This window comes from Crotalus tigris, unplaced genomic scaffold (assembly GCF_016545835.1).
Source record: "Crotalus tigris isolate CLP2741 ecotype Arizona unplaced genomic scaffold, ASM1654583v1 scf7180000018525.42219311030:4301911, whole genome shotgun sequence".
Taxonomy (NCBI): domain Eukaryota; kingdom Metazoa; phylum Chordata; class Lepidosauria; order Squamata; family Viperidae; genus Crotalus; species Crotalus tigris.
Window position 1 is genome coordinate 2336487 of NW_024097057.1, and position 20308 is coordinate 2356794.

Sequence of the window (20308 nt, forward strand, 5' to 3'; positions counted from 1 at the left end):
ACCTCTGGCATAGCTCTCATCTTCCTCGGAGCACACAAGCCCTACAAAACCACATCAAGATAGTGCTTCTCTGGGGACGCCTGTGATGATTATAGTTCATCACATATTGTGCTGCCCCGCTCACTCACATGCACATATAACTGTGGTTTAGAGAGTTTATTAATATTCCCCAGCAATTCTCTTCACCCAAACCCCCAGAATTGTCTCAATTAAGTCCAGTCATGAGCAGACCAATAATGTTAGCCCAGAGAGCAATGGCCAAAGACTCCACAAGGCACTTGAAAGTTTCTCAAACAAAATAAATCCACCGGGCAAACTGAAATTCACAACAGAAGAGAGCTTACGAGGCAAGAAAAGTCGTTTCCAAGGCACAGTTCAAATCAAGGTATGGTGACAATCCAAAGTGAGGCAGGGATCACAACGACCGGAAAACATAGCTAGGAACCGAACATGTTCCGATAGTTGCTTCCATCTCTCTGCTGTGCTAAATAGCCAGCTTCTGGTACAGCCCATCAAGAATGGCGAGGCTTTCTTCTCTCAGGTGTAGAAGGCAGTTCCTCCTCACTGACCATCTGTAACTGCATGTTCTCTCCAGCTGGAGCCTCAGCCAACTCCCGTCCAGACAACCACTTGGAGCCATCAATTAACTCAGCTCCTGACAGGCCAACCAAAAACCAGTTCATCCTCTCCCGAGATGACATTTGGAGGCCTCTGTGGAATCGTCTGGGGGAGTCATCAGACAGTCAGCCAGATGTTTAAAACTGGATTGGCATTTTTATCCAGAGTCTTTTCCAGGGTCCTGGGATAGGCAGATCTGGATGTTTGATGGTGTGATAGGTTTGGTCAGAAGATGGAGCTATTCCCAGTAAAGCTGCCTTTTGCAATGGAGTGCTGGGAATTTTGTCAAGGCCGATGGTGTTCAAGTTGTGCTCCTGTTTTTTTCAGGATTGCACCCCAGGCGCCTTCATTATTGATATTACCTTTGCTTTCTTTTGCCCCAGTCAGTTCACTTCTATTTGCAGGACATTGTTTTTAGTGATTTTCTCTTCTCTTCTGCTGATTCTAGGTAGTGTCAAATTCACATACTTTTGTCTTCCTTATGGGCAATTGTAAAGCCTGGGGTGAAATGTGGCAGGGCCTAAAGTCTTGAATTATTATTCTTTTAACAATTTGCCTTTATTTTGTATAGCATATCTAATGCCCTGTGTCAGGCTTGTCCCTGTCTTACCCTTGAGCGACTTTGGGTGGCTAGATTTAACTTCAGCGTGGTATCTGAGCCCAGCGTACATGAGGGAGACTGAAGAGGGATTATACAAGCACAATTGGAAAAGGAGATTCATCTGCTCCAGCTCCTATCAGGGAACATAGCTTGTGTACACTTGCAACCTACTGTTGCTGCAGTTTCATTCTGACCACATTTTGTAGGTAGTAGATGGTCTGGAGCTCTTTCTCCTCCTGCCGGATTACTAAATAAAGCTGGCAGCCCTTTCCCGCCATGCTTAATTAGCTAGAACATCATCTGAAGAAGTAACTATGAGATGGTGCCATCTAAGAATTGTAAGCCATCTATAAAGGACAGCTTTCCCCAGCACAAAGAGGTTGCAGGTATTTTTCATCCTATAACCACAATTGGGGACTAGCCGTTGTATTACATATCTCAACTTACTTTTCATACTTTGAAACAGTGAAATCACTTAAGAAGTTGATTTAAATGTTCACATGGCAAATAAAGATTTTTTTTCTGACAGTGAATTTTTTTTATTTAAAAAACCCTCCCTTTTCAATGCCAACAAATAAACTTTTTCAAAAGCCCTGCAGTATGTTTGTGGATACTTAAAATCAAAGTTAATACAGTATTATAAATTCATTTTACAAATCCTCATGCCAGCACACAGGTGGTCTGTGCCAACAGATATAGTTAATAGCTAATGTATTTATTTGGTCCATCAGATGCCTGGTAGAATAGCAGTTAAGTTTTACATAACATCCTATATAAATAATCCAAAATTCTAACACTACACCAACATCCATTTTTGACATAGCAGGCACTACCAGCTGACGGAGTATTGTTTTACAGTAATTTACATAGTGTCCAATGATTACTTGAAACACAATTCATTCATTTTCAAATTTAGCTCTGAAGGTGTGACAAATTGCAAGAACTAGGCTAAGAAATGTTTTTTAAGCCAGAATTGAAATGTTCTAAAAATTTACCAATTTATAACTCTTCACTAATCTGCAGTTCCTTTGTTTTCCTTTATCAATTCATCTTTCAAACATTATAGAGAGCTTCATCTTTGTGACTGCTGGAGTAGATAAGATAACCCAGTATATTCCAAATAGCATACTGGGGGAGATCTAAATTTGATGGAAAGAGATTCTGCAAATCGGGCTGATACAGCTATTCACACCTCCCTTCCACTGGCTTTTGGGGCACACCCCCTGGCATGGCAGCCCTCAGTCCAGGGCTATCACATCATCCTGTTTGTCATCTGGCAGCTCGGAACGCATTCTTTTCGCCCCAGTGTATTCTTTGTCCTCAAGCTTCCTCTTGCGGTTCTCAGCTTCTGTGCCATCAGCATTGTTTGATAGACCTTCTTCAGTCTCAACAATCAGAACATCATCATCATCATCATCGTGAGCTAGAAAAGAGTTATCATACTGCAAACTGTTTTTACAATTCTTTAAAATGCAAGTTTACAGGAAGCATCTATGCATTTTTATTTCTATTAGTACTTTCTGCTGTTGGAGAACAACCATTTATGAATACGTTACAACCTGACATTTGCAGTGAAGGATGTGAATTACTAAACCACTTTAATTCCTAATGTACAAAACAATTAGTTTTCTTCAACATGCATTACATTTCAACATGCAACTTGCTGCCAAAACTTCCAAAATGACCAAAGTACCTCAGCAATGTTGTTGTTTTCTTACCTGTAGATGTCGACGGCTGAGCTCCATCATCACTTCCATTGGTGATATTTCTAGTGGGCTGTTCTGATTTGGGGCCAACGATCTCATCGCCAACGACTTCAAATTCCAAATCTTTCGTAAGGTCTTCGCTATTCAAATAGACACAGACAAGAATAAGCTTCTATGGGCGAGGCTGCCTGGTGAATGAGAAGTGTTTCTGAGCCTCCTCCAGGTTCCTGCCATTGGCCAAGAAAAGCCACAGATTTGATCTCTCTGCTAGCAACATCTCTGTCATTCTTTCTGCAGAAATTCTGATTTCAGCAATATCTCATAAAGTTGGATTTGACCTTCCTCACCTGTGTAGCACATTGATCAGTAGGGTATAATCCTGCAGAAAGTCATCCGCTTGCAGCCGAGTGCCGTTTCGAATCCCAAATTCTGACAACATCTTGTGGTTATTTGCTGTAAGCAAGGAAGGAAATCAGAAAAAGGACACATGTAATGTTTTATGAAAATGTCATTAACCTACAAAATTGTTATAACAATCAAACACAAGGCTGGCAAAACATTGAATTATAGTCAGTTCTTTGCCTGACTGAAAAAAATGGGAGATGCACGTACCATATTTGAGAGAAGGAATATGCACAAAAGATGTAAAGATTTTATGGAAGTGCAGGAGCCAATGTTTTCAGAATTACTTCTTCCTTGAGCAAACAGTTGCTTTAACAATGACTCAAAATACATTCTTACTCAACCCTCATGTCTAACTGCAAGCATGCCATCTTCCAGCCGGATATGCACTCCTCTTTGTAGTTCAGCTCAGAGTAGGAGGAGGACTCGAGAGCTTTTCCCCTTCTTTCTCATTTATCTCTTCCACTTCCACATTTGCCCAGGTGAGTCACTGCTCAATCAGTCCTCATTTGTGAAACCTTTTCTGCTTTCCCTCTCCTTCATCACAAGTACCGTTTTCCTTGCATCTCACACTTCTAGCAAGGACACAAGGAGGGTAACTTTTGATTCCCAAAGAAGCCACTGAGAAAAGGGAAGGTCCGTGCTCTCCTTTCATGAGTTTTTCCTGCTTTACAAGAAGAAGGGAAATCTCTCCCCCCCACCATTGTTCTTTTGCTGTTTGGAAAAGGAGGAGAATAAGGGATGAAGGTGACCTGTCTAAGCAGCAAATTTTTCCTTGAAGGCTGCTGCCATTGTTGAAGATCTCGGTTTTCAATCCTATTATTTCTGCCTGCAAACACTGCAGCTTTTCATCCTTTTGCTGCTTCAAGTGCAAGCAGAATTTACTTTTGATTTTGCTTTGTTGCCTTACTATTAGACAACAAGGGGAATGAAAATTAATTCAGTTGTAAAGGTAGTGAATTGAGAAGAGGATATGTTTGTTAAATTAATTATAACCAGAAAACAATACAATGTGCTTTCAGAGAAAATAAGGCGTTTGTTTCTATTGTGGTGGGACAGAGTGTTGTGGAGTTTGGACAAAGCAATACTGATGAAATGTAACATAAACAAAGTTGAGAACTGGTTTCCCCCCCCTTTTTTAATATTTACCATCCTGTTTTAGCTTTAATTTCATACCTTCAGTTTCTCCTTCTTCTGATGAGATGAGAATAGTTCCCTTTCCATCTTCTATTTGGACATCAGGTGCTACCATATTAAATTTCTCTTTAACTATCTGTTAGATAAAAATAACTTTCAGATGCTAAAATTCTTTCTCCCTTTCTCTCTAAATTAAAAACAAGAATGTTAAAAATCAGCCAGAGCGCAGACACTGGGGAGGTGCATTCTATCAATGCCGTTCAAGCAAGGATTGAGTGGAAAAAGTGCAGCTGACTTACCTTGTCTTGCAGTGTTAGAACAGTGACTTTGTAGACATTAAGTTTCACCGTCACTTCTGGTTTACTCGCACAAACATAGCAGTTAGGATTGGGAGGGTCCAGAGCACATGGAACAAGCAGCTTCTTTTTGGGGTTAGGTTGTTTGTTCAGGAAGATCTTGGAGGAGAAAACAAATCATAGATTCAGGAGGGCCAAGGAGAAAAGAAAAGTAATCAGCTGCTACCACACTTACCGCTCTGCATTGCTCAATTTTTCCTGATAGAATTTTTAGACCCTCCAGCACTATCAGACCAGCTATTATGGCATTGGTAGTAGCTATAGCAGGGATGATGTTTCCTGCCATTGCTGAAAAGGAAGCAAAAATAGGATGCTTTTCCTGTACGTAGAAACAACAGAGCAAGTATTTTAAAAATCTTAGGGAAACCAAAACTTACATTTAATATCAAACTTGCTCTTCATATTCATACTAAAGATATGCATCCTGAGATTTGCAGCAGAAGTGACAAAATCCATGGCAGAAAGGTCATCCTGTAATCAAGATTTCTATCTTTAGTTAACAAGAAAGTATCTACAGCCCCATCATGAAATATAAAATATATGGGTCATTTTTTTCAGTTTCATATATTTTCAAAACCTTTCTTGCACATTTGTCCAGTAAAGAACATTTTCTAATGGATTCATTTAGCAGCCTTCATTTCATCTTAAATAGTGTTTTCTGGCTCTGTTCAACAATATACAGTGCTACTTCACAGGTAGCAGGCTGGTTTATTCCTCTGCAGTAAACAGGCTCTCAGACATTTGCTGAACTAACCTTATCCCACACAAGCTCAGCTCCATCACCTTTTTCTGCCAGTTGAACTCTCAGGGTCTCTATGCTCCTAGCGAACAAATGTGCACAGCTCTTTACATCTAAAACCTGCTGGTCCTTGAGGCCCAAGGGAGACTCACTCTGCTGGTTAGGTGTGCTGCTGTCTTCAGATGGGAAAGGAGAAAAGAAAAACTGAGCAAGTTGTTCTTTAAAACATTCTAAACTGAATGCAATTTCACATCAAATATATTATTTGTACATTAAGACAATGAGAGTTCCATTCACTCTGCAACTATTACAAACACAAATACACATCTGAAGCAAATAAACAGCAGCATTAATTTATAGTTTTTAATCAATTTAGTTGTATTTTAATGGTTTTGTTTTTCAACTGTTTTGATGGCTTGGTTTTTGTAAAATTGTGTGTGCTATAATAAGCGATTATACATTAAATAAATAAACTGATTGGGTGGTTTTTTGTTTTTGTTACCAAAGTCCTTGGGAATTGGATGGCATACAAATTTAAAGAGCAACAACAACTTGTCAAATTTAAATTGACATGATCATATCCTTCAAAAGAATATTCTGGGATCAGCACTAAATAAATGATGTAAATAAACAGTTCTGCTGAAGGCCAGTATTGAAATTCTGTTTGGCTGATTCAGATATTTTCAACTCTTAATCTAAAAATGCTTACCTTGATTTTGTATTTCATTCCAGTCCAGAGGAATAGGAGGTTTCCTTTTTCTCCAGAGCTTATCCATTGTTAACAGATATCTGATATCATCTTTGAAAAGCTAGAAATCCAGATTTGGAAAGGAAGCTTAATATTAAGTGATGCTCTTTTATGCTATAAATATTAACAGCTCTCGGGTTAGTGCTGATTGGGAATATTAGAGCTGTTTCAAAGATGCACAATCTTGACATTTGCTGACAATAATAAATTTATGGAATATCTTAAATTGTTGAATACAGTTTTGTGTAAATTTGATAAAGTGAGCAAAATTAATGAACATTTTGTGAACTCTAAAGATTTAGCATCAACTGACGTAGTCTAATACAGGGGTCCCCAACCCCCGAGCTGTGGCCCACTACCGGCGTAACTGGTGGGCCAGCAGTTGAGCTGCACGCGCATGTGTACGCCAGCCCACTGCTCACATGATTGACTACTATAGTACCATGTTTCATTTAATTTCATCACTACATCCTATTACACAACTAAGTCCATTATAGACATTTACTTCAGAGTTCTGTTTTTCTTCAACTTGCAGAGACATAAACACTGAGCATGCCCTACCTTAGTGAAAAGCTTAACTGCATCGTAGCCTGTCGATTTAGCCCACTCTTTGGTTGAAACCCGTTTGATGTCCCCATCCACATTTGAGGCTCTTGCTCTGGCCTCCACTTCCGCTGGCTCCCCTGTCAATAAGGGGACATGTTACATTCATTACCAAGACCTTTTGCCCAAGGCCTTCTGCCTAAGGCAGGTACTTCTTAGGAAGACAGCCCACACGGACAATTGTGGATATCATTTAGATTCCAAGACATGTATCCAAACATGTCTTAATCCAAACCTTTTAAGGAAATGGCTAAGACTTTGATGGTCTGGATAGTGACCATTGTGGCAAGGAGAATGGAACAGTCTTGGTTGGCCCTCTAGCAGAAAAGCCTGGTGAGAAGCTGTGAAAGGTTCTGGGCCCCCATTAGGCAAAGTAAAGGGCTCATTTAAAGAATAAAAAAGAATTTTACACTTACAAGCAGCTTCAGGATCAGCTCTGTCAGGAGACACCTCTTGATCAGCATCTTCTTCTCCAAACAGCTGGCTGTGGGTTCAAACACACAAGATGTATAATTTCATGGTGAGCAAAGGATGTCTTTGGAATGTCTGCTGACTTTAGCCCAATCACACAGGCAAGTGTTTAAGAACTACAGAGAGAAAAAAATCCCACAGTAAGAGTTAGAGATGCTTTATGTCCAAATCAGCCTTGATCTGGATTTAAATATTATACAACAGTCCTTGACTTAGGCCCTTGGTTTAATGATAGTTCAAGCTGCAACAGCCTAGGAAAAAGTGACTTATCGCCCATCCTTGAAATTAAAAGCATTGCACCATCCCTGGAGTCAGAACTGAAATCTGGGTGCTTGGAAAGTGGCTCACATTTACAACAGTTGCACCATCTTGTACTCAAGCGATCAGGATTTGCAACCTGATCCAACTGGCATTCAGTTGCAATTTGCTTTTCTCTAATCCATTATTTTATGTGGTGACAAAGGCAGGTTTTGGTCTTCTACATGTCACCCTTACAGGAGTCTCATGACTGCCTCTGCATCCTCCTGAGAGTTTGCTTCCCGGGGTCAAATGTACCACTTTCCTCAATCTTTCCATAAGGGTTTCTAGTGCCTGGATCATCCTTTGAACCAATTCCAAATCATCTGATGATTATCTGTAAAGAACAGACTGCCACTATTGGAATTTGTCCAAAAGGGCCCTGCTGGTTATAATACTCTTGGTATTCATCATTCAATGCAGCTTTTAGAAGAAGAATCTCCAAAGAATTATTATTAAAAATTCAGAGATGTTTCCACAGAAAAACAGGCGTTCTTGGCAGCCGCAACTGTTTACATTTACAGCACGCTGGCTGTAATGATTCATTACGTCCAGGTTTCTTCTGTAAGATGCGATCCCACTCCTAGCAGATAAATCTATATAAAGCAGGTATAGAGCCCCAGCCCAAGGAGTTGCTTCTCAACGCTTGCAGGGCCGAGAGAAGCGGAACTCCTCTGGGACTGGAGCAGGAGAACGGCATTTTCCCCTTCCAAAGAGGCAGCTCACTTGAATAAATACTTTGCCCACACAATGCAGTGGATGGGTTCAGACGGAGTGTTCCGAATGGTGCAGCCTGGAAACGTTTTCTGGGTTGGCTTAGGATGACATTCATAACACTCTGTCACTCCCTATTGGAAAAAAAGAAATAGGAAAAAAAATGCCGTAGAGCGAGTACTGATAATTTTTGAGGATTATAATGCTGTGGCATCAGAGACCAGAAAGATAATAATGTCCTACCTTTTTGATAACAGTGACTTGTCCAAGATAGCCTGCAGTTCCACTTTCTATAAGAGGGATATCAGCAGCCAAACACATCCTGTTCACATGGTTACGGGCAGCTGGGCAAAGAGATGACCATTACTGACTTCCAAGAACCAAAAGATCTACGTTCAAAACTGCCATATTTCTCCCGAAAGAACAGTGATGTCAGTCCTACAAGATAGACCTGACTAAAATAGCTGTCTTCCAATATTTTAGGGGCTTCACAGAGGTCAACCTATTCTATGCACCCCATGTTATTATGAAATACAATGAAAGAGACGTAGCAAATATTTGGAGTTACAAATGTATTTGTCTGTGGGACCCATTAAAAAATGTAAGATGCAAAGAGAAATCTCACCTCTGTTATCTAAGGCATTCATTACTAGGATGAACTGACGAAAAAATTCCACATTATAATCAGGGCTGCAGAAAAAGAGCACATAGCTGTTAGTTAAATCAAATGAAACCTATGTGAATACAACCTTTCCCAAATATCAAATCACTAAACTTGTAATTCCACTGGTTTCCCAGTCCATTACACAAGCTGCATGGATTAGCAGGTTAATTCAAAAATACTTTCAGTTAATATATCAAAACAGTTTGAAGAAAAATAAAATGGGCTGTTTTATTTCAGCCTGGAAAGCTAATTGATGGAAGATCACCGCTCTTTCCACAACCTGTTTCTTTAAGCAAAAGCTAGTTAAGATCCAAACAAAAACATTTTATTTTCTGAATAAAATTGACTCTGTTATATCTAGGCAGACATCTAGCAAAATCTGTCTTTGTTTGGAATATGCATAGCTGATGATGAGGTGATGGTTTCAGAAGTTTCAGCAGCTATCAGATATTTTGTTACCAAATCAGAATTAAGTAAAAAAAGAAAATTCAAATGATCTGATATCTTACAATGCTACAAGTTATGGAAGAAACTCAGCTGTGTGTGACAAAAAAATTATTTCCAAAAAACACATTTTTAAAAAATAAGCACTGAAAACACTTAAGAACAAGAATCAGACATACTTCATAATGCTGTCATGATAAGCAATAATATTAGCTTGTGGGTGAAACTGTAGCACACTTTCCTTGGCAACCTGCAAGAGATCAAGAAAGCATGTTTATACCCAAGAACCGGGGGCTGGGGACCCCCTGCTCTATGTCCTAAACAACCTGTGATTTTACTTAGTGCCCAGATCTGAATGGCTTTGGAATTTTAATTTCTGTTTGTTTTTTAAATGTATTTTTGTTATTCCTTGTTTACTTGATTTTAACATAGTATTAGACACTCAAGGCCACAATTTGTAAGTTAGAAAGCCACAAAATTAAATAAAATAAATGAATATTTAAGGAACTGTTTGTACAATGAAAAATGGAGAGGAACAAATGAAAATGACTTCTTGAGAGGATATAAATGGTGAATAATTTGAATTAGCTGAAAAATATAAGAAACTGTGTATACTTAGGATTCCTCTTACCTGAGCTTTTGATCTCCCAACGTGCTTCTTTTGAAACAAGAACTGCCTATTGAGATTACTGACATCAATGGTATCCAGATCAATCTAGAAATACAGTAATTGTAGTTACCAGATCTGTTCAGATGAATTAACAAAAGCATATGTTATGCATATTAGAAATCACAGTATTGCTTTTTGGATAAGGAAGGACCCAGAAATATGGACCACTCCTTTTCTGTGCACAATAATCTTGTACATCCATGAGTGGCAAATGGCTCAAATGGGTCTCTTCTTTGTATGCCTTAAGGCTTCACGTAGGGGCTTTGATAATCCCATAATTATTGGAATGCAAACAGAAAATTTGAGTCCAGGTTCAGTCATACTTAAACTAGAATAACTGAAACCAGTGACACTTTGGTTAATCAAAGTATCAGTGAATTTGCTTCCAGTATAATTAAATCTGAATCCAACCAACTGCATATTAAAAATATACTCTTCTATCCTATTTTCTAGCTTTTACTTTGTAATAATCAACAAGTAATAACTGATTTTCATTTGCATTATAAAATAAAATCAGTGATGTTCCAATATCATAATTTGTTTGTTCTATCACTATGTCCCGGTGAAGTAAAATTAAAGAATGAGATTAATCAATAAAACATAGGTAAACTAAGCTTTATTAGCAAGAAAAATGTTACCTATACCCATCTTATACAGGTGCAAAAGTACACTTATCTAAGCTAGGACATAGCAGTTTATGGATCTCTGAAAATATCATTTGAAATCCTCTACAACTTTTGTATTATTTATAATATTAAAGTTTGAATTTTAAGCATTTTATATTTCCTGCATATCCCAAGCTATTCTGTGAAAACAATGCACAATTCTTTTACAAATACACAGCAGTCATTGTACACAAACACTGAAACAGACTCCTCCCAATCTTAAGGAGTTTTGTAAATAACAACACTTGGTCCTTCAACTTTGCAGGGAATAGATTTCAAAGAGTTGCAATCACAGCAGAAAAAGCTCAGTTATGAATAGACAATCTTGCAGCAACCACAGGCAAGCTATAAGTATAAAGGCCTATTAAATGCATTCACACAACATATTCAGTTTCACTAGTTTTAACCTGGGGAGGTCACTTTTTATGTTAATGTTGTGTTAGTGTAAATTGCAATAGACTAATCCAGGAAAATGGGTTAATGTATAACTTAAGTGAGCTACTTTGCACATACTTTCATAAGATTTCAAAAGTATCTAATGAATAAAGAGAATAAGACTTCGGATATGAAGAGCAGAAAAACTGAACTCAAAATCCAGACCACTCGTCTAACGTAGCCCAACAGACAGTTCTAGACAGCCCAGAAGGGCCGAGGCTGCTGCTTTCCTCTTTGTTTCTTTCCAGGCTCTCCGCGTGGAGGTTCCGCCCTCAGCAGCCCCCACTCCTAAGCGGGCCAGGCCACAAAACTGCCCGCAAAAGCGTTAGAGGGACCCCGGATCAGGGCAGCTCCGGACGGCCGCTCCCTCGCCATCTGCCCGAACCAGGCGGCGGGAAGGGCGACCGGAGGCGGCCCGGGGTTCGGACGGCGAGGAGGCCCCGGGCCACCAGCTCTGCTGCAAGGGAGGCGGGTCCCTCGGGCAGCTCCCTCCGCCGGACACCAGTTGCAGCTCCGAGCCCCGCCGCTTCCCGCTCTCCGGCGTCCCCGCCTGGATGCTCAGCCGGGGCGCCGGGGCTGCTTTCCCGGGGACCCTCCAGCCCAGCCTCAGCCCCCCTGCCCTCCGGGGAGCCGCTCGGCAAGCCCGGCACCGGCCCGCAGCCGGAGCACGGCGCCTGGCGGCCCCTGCGGAGGGAGAAGGCGCCCTTCCCGCGCCGCCACCAAGCCCCGCCCCTCCCGGGGGTGGAACGCGGCCGGCCCGCGGGCGCCGAGCCGCGCGAGCTCCGGCCGGCCCGCCCAGCTCCCGGGCCTCACCACGTCGATGTGGGCGAAGCCGGTGAGCACCAGGTCCTTGAGCAGCTCGCAGCCGATGCCGCCGGCGCCCACCACCAGCACCCGGGCGCGCGCCACGGCCTGGGCCAGCTCCCCCTGCGGGGCCAGCGCCGCCGCCATCCCAGCGCTGAGGAAGCGGGCGGGAAAAGGGACGGCCAGGGACTCCCGCGAGGCGCGGCGCATGCGCCGCTCCTACGCCACTTCCGGCGACCGTCACCACAGAGCAGGAAGCGGTCTCCCAGAACGGCCGCTGCCCTCGCTGCTCGGCGGCCCCTAGCGGCCGGCAGGCAGCAGCGGAGACAAAGCCCCAAAATAAGATTAGAACTCTCTGTCCAGACACTGCACAGAATTGCCTTTGGTGGAGACCTGAGATTGGGAAAAATCCATGCCACCCATACGGGTGAGAAGGGAATTACACTTACTTTTACACACACACACACCCCTACAGTAACAGTAAAAAATACATGAAATCATCACAACAGTACAATATTTATTAATCAAATTCATACCATGTTGCAGTCATATGACTCTTGGTAGCTCACAAGATAGGAACATATACTAATCCCAACACAGGATATCAGGTCTTGAAAGCCTGCTGGAAAAGCTGCCTTCTGCTTTCTCTGAAAGGCAGACTAAACGGGAGACAGAAGAAGGCCGTTCTAGAACACCAAAAATGCAGAGCCTCTGGGGTCACATCCATGACCTCCCCAAAATGGAGAACAGATAGCTGCCTTTCCTCACAATCTCAGAATGGTCAGCCCAGCTGTAGCAGGAAATGCAGAAACATGAAGTACTTGACAGTCGTGCATGGGGCCACATATGCAGAATATATGCTTCTGAGCCTGGACAAGGCTAGGCAGGTAGGACCAGTGGAGACCAACGTTTCTCTTTTACAGATTACAGGGCCTCATGATATCTGATTCAGTTTTCTTGTGTGTCTTCGGTTAGGCAAGGAATTAAATAGACTCTATTTAAACAATTGCTGGTCTGGATCTTCTTGTACAAAAATAAATTCTTCTGAGGGTGAAGAACAACCGGCTACCCAACAACTTTTCTCACACGTGTATACTACTCCTGTTCCAAATTCTATTGATGTATCTGCAAAAAAAGAAGAGCTTTTTCAGGGTTATTGCCCTCATCTCAAATGCATGTAAAAAGATAATTTATGAAAGTGTTGTCTTTAAAATTCAACCTCCCCCCCCCCATCAGCACCATAACAGTAGTCTCTCAAAAAATGCCTCAAATGCTCAATACCTGAGGGAAGAGACAGGTCTTAACAGCCTTCTGGAAAGCAAGGAGGGACTGAGGCCTTTGTATTTTAGGGGAGAGGGCTGTTCCATAGGGTAAGCACAGTTATAGAAAATGCTCATCTCCTGGGTCCCACCAGATTACACTTAACAGAGGAGACCCGGAGTAAGCACTTTATCCAATCTAATGGAATGGGCAGGTATCATCTAGGAGAGCAGATCCCTCAAATAACCTGGCCCTGTGCCATGCAGGGTTTTAAAAATGACACCCAGCACCTGGAAAAAAAACGGGAAACTAGTGCAATTTGTGCAGCAGCAGTTAAGAGCAAGGTCCAAGCAGCCATAGCTCCAATGGGAGGTGACCACAATATGAGTCTGCGGTCATGAGCAAGACTCCCAGTCAAGGAATGGACATAACTAGAGCACAACATGAATTCTTGGCAAGGCCCTGTGGACTGTCAGCTGCTCCTCAAGAACAGGAGCTAGAATATTTTGAAATTCACCTGGCAAGGGAAAAAAGCTAGAATCAAGATTGAAATTGTTACAAGAATCTAAAAAAAAAAAAAAATGGAGGCTTTGGACTTCTGGACTGGGTTTTATACTGCCAAGCATGTGCGTTAACATGGTTAAAGGAATGGATTACTCTTAAAAATAAAAGATTACTATATTTAGAAAGACACGATGGTCCAAGCATGTGAGAAAAAAAAATAATTTATTGTAAGAGAAATCCATAGGGTGAATGGAACAGCCAAACCCAGACTGACAAGGCATTTGCAAACAGAAGCAGTATATAGGCAGAAATTAGCTGAACAGCCTTCCATTCTGAAGTAGAACCTTCAGTTTTCTGCCCAGCCTCTCTTCCCTACTTAAACCACAGAAAGGAGGACCTCCTCAAAATACTAATTGCAAGACAAAATCTTAATTCAGCTACCTACCATTTTCTCTGGTCTTTAGCATGTTGACTAGGGCCGGCATCAGTTGGAATTCAAAGATTCTCTTGCTTTTGCAGTTATTACAGGGTGGGATTCTTGTCTGCAAGTCTGCAGATGGGTGGGCAATAAATAAAGGCTGGCCATTCCAAGAGTATCTAAGAGTCAAAAGGTCCCGGACATATTATTACCCCAAGCTTCAATTTAGGGAAAAAGCTATCCCATGGCAGCTAAACAAAAAATACAGTAAAAATAGTTACGATGACTTTAGCAATGGCAATGGCACTTAGATTTATATACCACTCCATTGTGTTTTACAGCCCTCTCTGAGCGGTTTGCAGCCTCTTGGCCCCCAACAATCGGAGTCCTCATTTTACCGACCTCGGAAGGATGGAAGGCTGAGTCAACCTTGAGCTCTGCCAGGATTAAATGCCAGGCTGTGCTCAGAGTTTGCCTGCAATACTGCATTCTAACCACTGCACCACCATGGCCCTATATTAGTAACACATGGCATAAAAGTATAATAAAATATTTTTAAAAGAAAACATCAGAAGTGAAGATATTCTGTTACAAATGGGGCCCGGTTGCCGAGCACCCAAGCCCCGGTCCGTGGACCTGCACCAGACAGGTCTGAAATTCAATGCAACCTGCCAATTTGCAGCAACTGCTTTTCTTGTTTAATGTTTACAGCAGGTATACAAAATACTTGCCAGCTGAAGGCCGCTATTTGCCTCAGATCCTCCCCTCCCATTGGTAAAAGAAAGCGGCATAGCCCACTTCTCTATCGTCCAGGAACATCACTACATTATCAGCGGCCCCACTGCTTGGAGGAAAAATGTTTTGTTTTTAAATGTGTAAAAGCCTGCTTCCCATGATACTCCTTCATGTAGGTGTCATGGCTAAAGCATGGCTCCCAGTGCAAACCCTGCTCACAGCCAGACAAGAAACATTGGAATGTAACGGAGGTATTGGGGGGGGGGGGCAAAGAAATGCAAGAGAGCCTACTCAAAGCTTGCAGCTATGCCACCGCCTCAAGGTCAGGCAGTTGGAAAAGTCCAGTCCCTTACCCAAACAAAATGAACATAGTGGACTGGAGGAAATAAAGTGACTGTGGGATGGCTGGGGGGAAAGGGGGATGTTTACTTATGCTATTTCTGTGGGAACAGCTAGAATTAGCTTTTCTACGTCCATATCCATGCCAGCTCAGTAAATTATATCCTTGGAAAATGAAACTGGCCAAGGAGTCTTTATTTGCTGAATAAACTGCGTGGGAGGGTTGACAGTAGAGCTCAAATATATTCTAAATTCTAGCTTATTTCCAAACACATTCTGTTTTTTAATACATAGAAGCTAAATAAATGGGCCTAACCTACCTTAAGATCTGTTCCTGGCAGGAGGAAATTCTTTTCATGAATTTGTAGAATATCTGGTTTTTCTTTTCAGCTTCATTCTTCTCATACTTCTCCCCAAAACCATCAGTGGTGTAACTAAGCATAGAGAAGCACTGATATTACACCAATCACAATATTAGTAACAAATTCAGAAGTATTTTCTACTAAACAGAAAAAATGAAAACTATGGATTGGGATATCCACAGGATGTGGTTAAAATCCATGACAGCAAGATTGAAGCTCTGCCTGGAGGAAGATTTATCTATACTCTTCTGTGCTGTTGACTTTATGACTGATCCTGATAATTTTTTACATTTGTATTTTGTTATCTGAATGGTCTGTACTTTTGTGAACTGCTTTGATACCTAGAATAGAAAACTATAAATATTCAAATAGCAAGTCTCTTGAATATACTCTCTTCTATGCTTCTCCTTCTCCACATCTGCAGACCTGGCTGTTGCTTGGAACAAATTTTCTGGGCACTCTAGGACCTTTGCAATCCAGGGGAAACCTTCAGATTAACCTTGACTCAAGCCTCACCCTGCTGACATCAAATGTTCCAAGTCCACATCCTCCCTCTGCTGATACTCCTTTAAAAGCCTCTGAGCGTGATCCAGATCATCCCAACAAAGGTAGTCTTCTTCATCCACTACACTGATGAAGTAGGGCTGGAACTCGGGGACACAGCTGGAGGGCTTGATTTGCTCTTCCTGAGCCAGATTACAAAAGCCCTCCCCTGTATTCTTCCCCAGGCTCATCCTCTGGAATAGAGCTGCACAGTGCGTTTCTCTGGGGAAAGTGTTGGAAATCCCGCATGGCTCAGAAGAGGCCTCTTCACAGTTCTCTCCCCAGTCATCTGCTCCATTGCACCAATCTGTGGCTGCTTGCGTCCTTCTTTGCTCCTATTAAACCAAGGGATGCAGAAGTAACTTACGCAGAGCCAGAGCCAAGCAGTTCTAAAGAAGTTGCTTTAATCCAGAAGGGGTCAGGATTTTTTAAAATATTCTTTTTTAATTCTGTAAGCCATACTTGAGATGGGCAGCTACATAAACTTAACTAATAAATAAATCTGGCTGGGCCCTTCTGCTTGCAGAACAAAGCTATACCTTTGATCTCTTTATGCTTTTTTTAGGAAACACAATGCAGATTTTGCACAGCTGAAAACACCTTTGAAATGAACACATGGCTATAGGAAAAAAAACAATTTTAAATGATAAAGGAGAATATTTGTAGCTTGGGGTTGAAATAATGGGTACTTGGCACTCTCTGAACTTGCAGGTGTTTCATTACCCAAACTAGGTAGCATTATCAATGCTAGTAAGGTGTCTTTAACTATCTGAACATTTATTTACTCATTATAACCTAACCAATACATAGCGGAATATTTCTGCTTCACAGACAATGTTTGTCTGCCCTTGCATCCAGACTGGGAAGTTGATATAAAAATGCATGTTAGTCTTCCCATTAATATTCCATTTAACTATACCAAGCTATATACAGTAGCCATATTGAGACAAGGTGCACAAATATAACATATTCTGATGAAGACTACACATATTATCTTGTAGCATGTTGCAAGCTACCCTTGTTTCAACAGACTAATATATATAACACTCCCTCTCCCTATGTTTCACTGGCACTTAGGGACTAGTTCAGCCTCTAAACTCAAGCTACTAGTTCAATAGCCATTAAATGCCCCAATTCTAATGCGAATTTCCTAACTGATAGTCCAGCAAAGGCTTATATTTCTGCATTGGAAGTTCCCCCAGTTAGAGAGCTGACCTGGCCCACAGGCATCGAGTTATGGAATATACTCTCGGTGGCCCACGATACCTGCTTCCCTGCGCAGTCTTGTATTTTTTTTCTTGGAACTTGCAAATACTGGGATCGTAACACCTTCCAGCTTTAAAAACATGGTACAGACAATAGCAAAACAGAAACAAATTAATTAATGCTAACAGAATTGCTTCACAGTAATTTTACTAGATTTGACTGCTTATTGCAAAAAAGTTAACCTGTATAAATCAAGAAATTTCTGACTTGTATTCCTTTTTTGCCTTGTTCTCACTGGGTGAACTAATGCAGGATGCCGCCCGATTCTAAAGCAGGCCACTAGTCTATTTTGCTTTGCACAATATTCATGCAACGTACGATCTACTTTATTACCACCGATTACCTCAACAAACTAAAAAACAAACTATGGGTTATAAATCACAATGGCTGGGTTGACATAGCATACTAAGCCATACAGGCAGTCCTTCCTTAATGATGGTAATTTCCATCATAAACCAAATCATATATCTTCATCACTTAGAAATTGCAATTCCCACAGTCCCAGTTGCCATTGTTAAATGAGGATCATGGATTATTAAGCAAGGACCTCATGTGGCCACAACTTGTAACTTCCACAAGCCAAATCAATGGGGAAGCTGGCAGGAAATCTGTCCCAGTTGGCTCACAAGGCCAGTCAGCAGGTGAGTGCTACAGAGTGTGGGTAGGCAGGCAGGGATGTTGCGCAAGCTTGGCCAGGCAAATGTATGATAGAGAGTGAAGGCAGGGGGATGTTGCGTAGCAGAAAAAGCAGTGGGAGTGGCTTACGGGAGTGATTTATGACCTCCTCTGCCGATTTTTCCCATTGACTTTGCTTGTAGGAAGCCAGTAGGGATCACATGACTGGGATGCTGCAATCCTCTCAAGGATGGGTTGTCATACCACTTGTTCAATAGTGCCACAGCTTCAAACAGTTGCTGAACTTGTAAATAATGCTAATGATTTGCTGGGGTTCCTGAACCAATTAGCAGCTCTGGAATATTCTCTACCACTCAAGGTCTTTTGCGTATGAGGAAGGTGCTCATCCATAACTCTCTTGCAAACTCTTACAATAGGGTCTACTCCTTGAGATTGCAGAAAATTTAAAGAACTTTACAGAGCAAAGTATTAGATCGTATTACTTCTTAGTTACGTACACAAGTCTCACTTAAACACTAGACAGTTTGCCCCTCAAAAGTGGAGATGAAACCCAAACCACCTTTCAGAATTCCCCCAGCAGCTTTTTGTGGCACAAGCAAATACGTTAATGACACGGTGGTAGGGCGAGCCTTCAAGGGAACAGTCGACTTGCACCACGTGCAGCAAGCCAGCCCCGCAACTCCCGCAGGCAGGATGGGCCACAGGCGCCGGGAGCCTCCAATCCTGGGAGAAAAGGGAAAGAACCGGAAGTTGTTTAACTTGTTTAATAAGGGAGCTTCCTTCCTTCCTTCCGTCCTGCAAGTTGCCACGCCGCGCCACAGAGCCCCGGCCAAGGTCGTGGCTTCCAGCTACTCCTCCCCCAACCGCCAAAAAGCGGGCGAGGTCAACTTCGGCAGAGCGTTTCGGCCTCGCAGCCAACGCCTGGCCACCCAGCCCGGGGCTTCCCGTCAGTCGCGCTCCGAGGAAGAGCCGGGAACGGCACGCCGTCCTGCTCCGCCGCCGCCCCCTCGCTGTCGCCAGCACCGCGGGGCGTGAGCCCGGCTGAGCTGCGGCGCCTCCAGCGGGAAGGCTGAAGGGCTCAAGAGGCGCGGCGGGGACGGGCTCGCGGCCCTCCGAAGATCTTCCCGAATTTTCCGTCGGGGAGCCAGGCCCGAGCGAGCCCATCACCGCCCGGGCGCCCTCAGACTGTCCCACCGCCGGGGGGAGACGGCGGCGGCGGCGGCGTTCAGCGGGTCCTCGACTCACCGGAGATCCGCCCAGCTTGCTGGCGGCGCCCTGCCACCGGAGGCCCTCGCCCGGCGGGACGGCGGCGTCGCACAGCCCCAACAGCACCCGGGGCGGCGCGGTCGCCATGGCGTCTCCGGCCACCCACGTGGCGGAAGCAGCGGCAGGGCGACCGGAAGCGTGGCGCGCGTCCGCCCTCTGGAGACGGCAGGCGAGGAGGGCCAAATGTGGGCGCGCGAAGCTGCCTCTTTCCAGCCGGCTGGGAAGGGGCATCGCGGGCAGCGTTGGTGGGCCGCCTTGCTTCCCCGGGCGGGACCCGCGTCTCCTCCGACGCAGCTCTTGCGCGCCTTTCACCTTCCTGACCGGCTGCGGCAATTCCGCCTCCGTGGTTGATAAGGGAAGCGGGAGAGTGGAAAGCTGATCGCGGGGCTCCTCCCTGGGCAGCCGGTTTGCGCAGGCCTTGGAGGCAAAGCCAGGAGTAACCAAAATAAAAAATAAAAGTCTGAACGTTTTTCTAACTTCAGGCAGGCAGAGGCTTGAGACGCAGATTTAATTCATTTCCCGTTTTGAGATTAAAATCCCTGCTGAGCGTTGATAATTGAACAAGATCTGCCTCCCTCCAATCGAAGGAGGTCCTCCAATCTTTCAATTCGCAGTCCAGAGTTGTCTCTTAAATGGAAATGTGAAAAACTGCATCCGTGGGACGAGAGCAAACATTCTCAGCTTCCTATGGTTTAGTTACAGGTTTTCAAAGCCATAAATGGAAATCTTGATTTTCTTGCACATCGAGTGTGTTTATCCTTTTTTGGCTTCATTGGTGTTTAGATGATCCTAATACGGTAAACCTATTCTCTGTATTTTGATACCGAATGCTAATAGAAGAACATGGACCATTAAGACAATGTAATATAAGAAAAACATCAAAAATTTAAAATTTAGGCCAGTTA

The 20308-nt window shown here is 43.0% G+C and overlaps 2 protein-coding genes across 3 annotated transcripts; both read right to left on the minus strand.

Annotated features, from left to right (window-relative positions):
• Positions 1-1733: 1733 nt before the first annotated feature.
• Positions 1734-12267, minus strand: UBA2 (ubiquitin like modifier activating enzyme 2). Its single transcript, XM_039353683.1, has 17 exons — positions 12084-12267; positions 10132-10215; positions 9680-9750; positions 9018-9082; positions 8636-8736; positions 8405-8526; positions 7327-7394; positions 6869-6990; positions 6269-6368; positions 5575-5735; positions 5198-5291; positions 4996-5108; positions 4764-4919; positions 4504-4600; positions 3273-3378; positions 2938-3065; positions 1734-2642 (listed from the first exon to the last, which is right to left on the minus strand). The coding sequence occupies exons 1-17, from the start codon at positions 12219-12221 to the stop codon at positions 2458-2460; spliced, it is 1911 nt and encodes a 636-aa protein (XP_039209617.1). The 5' UTR covers positions 12222-12267; the 3' UTR covers positions 1734-2457.
• Positions 12268-12571: 304 nt separating this feature from the next.
• On the minus strand, positions 12572-18689 carry PDCD2L (programmed cell death 2 like). Of its 2 annotated transcripts, XM_039353688.1 has the most exons (6): positions 18635-18653; positions 17451-17571; positions 16209-16570; positions 15651-15764; positions 14284-14435; positions 12572-13199 (listed from the first exon to the last, which is right to left on the minus strand). In XM_039353688.1, exons 2-6 carry the CDS (start codon positions 17463-17465, stop codon positions 13069-13071), a joined length of 774 nt encoding a protein of 257 aa, XP_039209622.1. In that variant the 5' UTR covers positions 17466-17571; positions 18635-18653; the 3' UTR covers positions 12572-13068. The 2 variants fall into 2 exon arrangements, with proteins under 2 accessions (XP_039209622.1, XP_039209621.1); XM_039353687.1 differs by having other exon boundaries at positions 17451-18689.
• Between the last annotated feature and the right edge of the window lie 1619 nt (positions 18690-20308).

What these genes read in the sequence shown, in the direction of transcription:
- PDCD2L (XM_039353687.1), bottom strand. An exon ending in TGCCAGGAACAGATCTTAAG is followed by an intron (nt 14,436 to 15,650) that starts GTAGGTTAGGCC and finishes TTTGACTCTTAG; the next exon opens with ATACTCTTGGAATGGCCAGC. An exon ending in GCTAAAGACCAGAGAAAATG is followed by an intron (nt 13,200 to 14,283) that starts GTAGGTAGCTGA and finishes CTTTTTTTGCAG; the next exon opens with ATACATCAATAGAATTTGGA.
- UBA2 (XM_039353683.1), bottom strand. Translation starts at nt 12,221, where the DNA reads ATGGCGGCGGCGCTGGCCCCGCAGGGGGAGCTGGCCCAGGCCGTGGCG. An exon ending in GAATGAAATACAAAATCAAG is followed by an intron (nt 5,736 to 6,268) that starts GTAAGCATTTTT and finishes TCCCATCTGAAG; the next exon opens with ACAGCAGCACACCTAACCAG. An exon ending in CTGATCAATGTGCTACACAG is followed by an intron (nt 3,066 to 3,272) that starts GTGAGGAAGGTC and finishes CTATTTGAATAG; the next exon opens with CGAAGACCTTACGAAAGATT.